The following is a 6,000-nucleotide window of genomic DNA, read 5'->3' as shown; positions in this document are numbered from 1 at the left end:
TGATTCATGGCCCTATGCCCTGCTCCACCAGACTCCTGGTCTGGTGGGTCCTGGTCTGGGCCATGCTGGGCTGTGCTCTGCTCCCAGCACCATGCAATAGACCCTTCCCAGAGACCATCCAGGCTATACTGGGCTGGAGACCTGCTTCCCCCTGCTATTTAGTGGGTTCTACAGCTCTAGAATTTTTTCAGAGACTTTTTTTTTACAGATTTTGGAGGGATTTGGCAGAGAGCTTAAGTGAATCCCTGCTTTCCAGTCACCATCTTGGCTATGTCCCCCTTGAGTGCCACTTTTAAATAAGCTGGAGATCATTCAAAGAAGATAGCCAGAATAGTACATAGTTTTAAGTTTATGCCATTTCAAGATTGGTTGAAGAACTGGGAATACTTGATCTTGAAAAAAGAAGGGAGATGGAGTTGGAAGAACCACATTATAACTGACTTCAAGAATTTGAAGGGCTGTCACATTGAAAAGGGATTAGAATTGTTTAGTTTGGATGTAGGTGAAAATTTCAAAGAAGTAAATATAAACTTGATATAAATAACAAGTTTCTTAAAAATTAGAGCTATGCACAAATGGAATTGGATGCCTTAGGAAGCAGTGATTGTCCCCTTATTAAGAATTTTCAAGCAAACTAGAGATGGAACTTTTTTGTTGTTTTCAGGGAATATACTTTGTCAAGTGTTTTGTTAACTTGGTGTTTGTTGAAAAGTTTGTTTTGTTTTCAAAAGAAAAATGAACCAATAAAAACATTTTAAAGAAAGTAACCCAATTGCCTGTACTGCTTCAAATGCATTATTTTCCAAATTCTCAGAAATTTATTAGTGGACACAGAGAACAAAATTTTAGAGTGGGAAAGGACATCTGGTTCAGTCTTTCATTTTTGAGATAAAGAGACCAAGCTTCGAAGAAGACAAGGACCCTTCTCCAGACAGGCAGGTAGACTCAGAGCCATGACCTCCCATCCAAACCTCTTGCTACCAAGAGTGTTTTTTTTAATTTCAATCCATAATTAATGTGAAAAAGTGGGTGATGCAATATTCTGACCTTACTCTTCAGATTCACATCACACTCACATCTCTTCTTCCTTCCCCTTCACTCAGGGCCAGCTTCTTGATGCATCACCCTTACAGTAATATTTAGCTAGACACTCAGATGGAGCTGGGACAGGACAGGTCCATCTAATGACTTCAATAATACATGCTGCTTCTCCATAGCAGCTCTGGTACTTGGTTTTCACACTAACCTCTCAGATTTTCTCTAACTGGATAGAAAATAGATGTCTAGCTATTGTCTTATTGATTCTTCTAGTATGTCTTAATTTCTCTTAAAAATTACTTTGATCTTCTATCATCCTAGTTTTCCCATCGATAAACAACATAGCACACTTTTTAAATGTATTCTTAGTTTCCAAAGACCACTTTGGTCATTTTCCTGAGAGTTTATTACAAGAGTTTCTCTGCATTTGGAGTGGAGAAGAATATCACAGGTTTGGCCTTTGAGAATAGCTGTGAACATCTCCAGTTTTCATTACAGAAAATCAGCATTGGGCTATTTTTTCCATTAAAGGAATTGGAGGTAAGTAGCAGAAAGCTTAATCGTCTCATGCATCTGAATGTAGAAATGATCAAATCCCATGAACTATTTTAAACAAAAATATCTAGGTTAGGATTTGAGTAGGAAAAGGGGAAGATAGATGTTCCTTTGGGGGGGGGAATGCTATAAAGAAATCATCCATCATTTACAATATTTTTCCAAGTTCTGGGGAAATTTAATAGTAGAGACATAGAATTGTAGGATGTCAGAAGTAAAAGCATTCTGAAAGTTGATATAATTCAAGCTTCATTTTTATAGATAAAGAAATTCATAGATGAAATAAAGACCAGATGAGAAGTATACAGGTTCATGGGTAAAAACATCATAGACAAATATATTTTTTATAGATCCTGTCAAAGATACATGAATTTCTGTGAATATGCTAATGTTTCTGTGGTCACAAATCCTTCTCCTACCTTGAAGGTATTTCACAATTTATATATTCATTAGCCTGAATTAAAGCATTATTTTTTATGCCTATAGGATTGTATTCTAAAGTAACAACCTAGAAATTTTCTGTAAAATAAATAATTTCACCATTCAAATTGCCTCACTTTGAAATTGAGGGAGTTTGTATTTTTGAGAGGCAATCAGGGTTAAGTGACTTGACTGAGGTCACATAGCTAGTAAGTGAGGACAGATTGGAATTCATATCCTCCTGACTCCAGGGCTGGAGCTCCTCATGTTTTCCGGACCAAATATTATTTCACAATTCTCAGAGGGTTGATCGAAACAAGCAGAGAACTATGTTCACTTTTTTTCTGTGAGAATATTTAAAGTTATAATGTCAATCAGTTTAAAGCAGTTCAGTATGAGACAAAAATGGTCTTAATTAAATTTGATCCAATCCAATTCTATTCAATTAATACATATCTTTTATGCAAAGCACTTCTCTAAGTGCTAATTCCTGGAAAGAGGAAATAGGTCCAAGAATCTTAAATTCAAATAGAGAAGACAGGACAGAAATAACTATGACAAAGCAAAATACGATAAACACATAAGATCCAATGAAGTAACAGTGCCCTGGAAAGAAAAAGATCCACTTCAGTTAGTGGGATCAGGGAAAGAGGAATAGAATATTTTAAACTCTAGCTAGAGTTCAGAGGACCCAAATGACTTTCATAGGCAGGAACAGGTACAGTGGTGGAAAAATAGTGAATCAGAGAGCCCAGAAAATCTGTGTGAATTCTAGTTTTGCCTTATTGCCTATGTAACTATAAGCAAATTAATAACATTCTCTTGGATCACTTCATAATTTTAAAAAAATAAAGTGGTTAGACTGGGTGATTTTAAAGGTCTTTCTGACACTAAATACTACTACTAATACCTATAGGAAAGGGTACATTCCTGACACATGGTCTATCATGAACAAATTCACAGTGATGGGAAAAGCTAAAAATGCTTAGAGAGTGAAAAACAGTCTTGTGAATTGGGTTAGGATTAATAGAAGTATCTACATCCTAGGTGGTATAGTGACAGAGTGCTTGACCTGGACTCAAGAACACCTATTTTCAAATGTAAGCTCAGACACTTACTAGATGTGTGTTCTTGGGCAAGTCCCTTAACCACTGTCTGCCTCAGTTTTCTCAACTGTAAAACAGGGATAGTAACAGCACCTACTTCCTAGGTTGTTGTGATGATCAAACAAAATATTTGTATCTCATATCATTTTATAAAGTGTGAAGAGTTCAGGACCACAATGACATTGTGAGACTGAGTCACTGAAAGTATGGTAATGTCTTTGACACTAATAAGGAAGTTTTGAAGAGGGAAGCATAATGAGCTCCATTTTGGGCATATTCAATTTGAGATGCTCATGTTACAAAAATAAAAGGAAAATGGGTGTTTCTATAATGTTTTCTATGATGTTTGTCTCAAGCTACAGAGCTCATCTTGAACACTCTCTTATATAAGAATAATCTGCCAGAAGCTCAGGGTTTGAAAAAAATGATCAAAGATGATAATTTTCTATCCAAACAGATCTATCTCTAGGTACAAGTTAGACCACCTGTATCATAGATTGATGAGAATCCCTCCTGTTAGCAAAAATACATCTCTACTCCTGTTGGAACAATCTGTAGCATATCTCTTTCCTTCGTTAATACATAATTTATCATTTATCTCTAAAGGACAGAATATGAAATCCTTTGTTGTTTTGGTTGTTTTTAATCTTCCTTCGGTGAGATGACATGAAGCAAACAGTGTGGTTGGAGAATCAAACTTTTGGGACTGATTTCATCCTGTTGGGGCTCTTTAGCCAAAGCAAATACCCTACTCTCTTCTACTCACTGACATTCATTATTTTCATAGTAGCTCTGACTGAGAATGCCACTTTAGTTCTTTTGATTCAAAGTGATCCCCACCTCCACACTCCCATGTACTTCTTCATCAGTCAGCTTTCTCTCATGGACATGATGTATATCTCTGTCACTGTGCCCAAGATGCTGTTGGATCAGGTGATTGGGATTCATAATATCTCAGCCCCAAGCTGTGGAATCCAGATGTTTTTCTATCTGACACTTGGGGGAGCAGAGTGCTTCCTTTTGGCAGCCATGTCCTATGACAGGTATATGGCCATTTGTCACCCTCTCCGCTACCCCATCCTCATGAACCATAGATTTTGCATACTCCTTGCAATTGTCTGTTGGTTCTTGGGATCCATTGATGGTTTCGTGCTCACTCCTATCACTATGAACTTCCCCTTTTGTAAATCCCGAGAGATCCAGAACTTCTTCTGTGAGGCCCCTGCTTTGTTGAAACTCTCCTGTTCAGACACATCACTCTATGAGACTGTAATGTACCTGTGCTGTGTCCTTATGCTCCTCATCCCTGTCATAATTATTTTGAGCTCCTACTCCCTCATTCTCCTCACAGTCACTAGGATGAATTCGGCTACTGGTCATCGGAAAGCATTTGTCACATGCTCCTCCCACATAACTGTTGTTTTTCTCTTTTATGGAGCTGTTGTCTATAACTACATGCTCCCTGCTTCTTATCATACTCCTGAAAAGGATATCATGGTATCTGTCTTCTATACTATCTTAACACCTGTTATAAACCCTCTCATCTACAGTGTTAGGAATAAAGATGTCACAGCAGCTTTGAAGAAAATGTTATGGTCAAAGTGGGTTTTAGTTAATTTTCAGAAGTAGAATATGGTCTCTAAATATTTAAAAACACTCTATATTCATTTATTTATTGTTGGTTCATTTTATTCATGTTACTTTGTGGTAAATAGGCATCTCTCTCCCTCCCTTCTCCTTCCAAATTAATTTCTTCTCCTTGTCAGTTTTTGAAATCTTTGGGTTAATATTTTCCTGATTTAGTATAAAAATCCTTGACATTTAAGTCAGAATATAAGGATATGGCTTCTCTACCCACAACTTGTTAACTAGGTTCCCCTGAATAAATGACTGAAAGTCTCTGAGACTTGTTTTACTTTTCTGTCCAATGTTGTATTAAAGAAATAGTTATTAAATACCTAAAAGGTGAATGGGATGGGTATGGATTTATCAAAAACTGCTCAACTCACCTCAGAGTGTTCAATCTTCAGGACCCTCTCTGATGTCTCAAGGTAGAATGCTAGCTGTGGGTATGATGCTAGTTAGCACCTATGCCACTTGCTGCCTGCTGCTGTTTGCCGAGGCCCCCGAAGTCCTCACTCTGGATTTGGTTTGGTTTTTAGGGTTTTTTTCCTTTGCAAATTAAACATTTGTTTTAAGTGTAGTGTATCATAACTCTTTCTACTCTCATGTTGAATTAATAACTTTCTTTGTTCACTAATACTGATTATTAACTAATTACTAGTAACCTCTTAGTAGGTTTGTTAAAACAAGTAATAAATGAAACAACTTGTTAGAACTCTTACCATACAGGCTTTATGACCTCCTCCAATCTAAGATAATAGGAATTTGTTTCATAATCAATCTCAAGATAAGTCTAGCATTTGAAATGGACAGTTTCTATTGTCTGAGATACCATACTAATTTGAGAATGCCTAGTATAGGTTTCCTGTGGATATAATAGTCCCCCACCCTGTAAGTGCACTGTTGAATATATGTCAAGGCTGAGCTTCTCTAAAGACCAGTCATGAATTTATTCATGAACTCAGTCATGGTGGTTCCCAAATCTTCAGACCTAGAATGAAGGAGAGCATTTGCTGTCAGAGACATGGCCTTCCTCTAAATAAGACCATTTCCCTTCAGAATGCACCATACAGATGATGTGTTGCTACAAAGAGAATTCTCACAGAAGATCATGGCTGCCTGGCTTCTGCAGTTGAGTACCTTATGAGAAATCAATGCACATTAAAGACTAGGAGAGATGTCAGAGGCAGCTGCCTTCTCTGTTATTCTAAGATCTAGTCAGTTGTGTCATGTTCCTCAATAAATTTCACTTGAATAA

The 6,000-nt window shown here is 37.1% G+C and overlaps 1 protein-coding gene across 1 annotated transcript; it reads left to right on the top strand.

Moving 5' to 3' along the window:
• The first annotated feature begins 3,785 nt into the window (after positions 1-3,785).
• On the top strand, positions 3,786-4,748 carry LOC118858039 (olfactory receptor 2T29-like). The gene has a single exon (XM_036768466.1). The coding sequence runs from the start codon at positions 3,786-3,788 to the stop codon at positions 4,746-4,748; it is 963 nt and encodes a 320-aa protein (XP_036624361.1).
• Positions 4,749-6,000: the final 1,252 nt, after the last annotated feature.

The sequence above is a fragment of the Trichosurus vulpecula genome, chromosome 7 (assembly GCF_011100635.1).
Source record: "Trichosurus vulpecula isolate mTriVul1 chromosome 7, mTriVul1.pri, whole genome shotgun sequence".
Lineage (NCBI taxonomy): Eukaryota > Metazoa > Chordata > Mammalia > Diprotodontia > Phalangeridae > Trichosurus > Trichosurus vulpecula.
The sequence above is the reverse complement of the archived record's forward strand: the minus strand, read 5'-3'. Positions and strand labels throughout refer to the sequence as shown.

Bases quoted from the DNA above. Each gene is read 5' to 3' on its own strand.
- LOC118858039 (XM_036768466.1), top strand. From the start codon at position 3,786: ATGAAGCAAACAGTGTGGTTGGAGAATCAAACTTTTGGGACTGATTTC.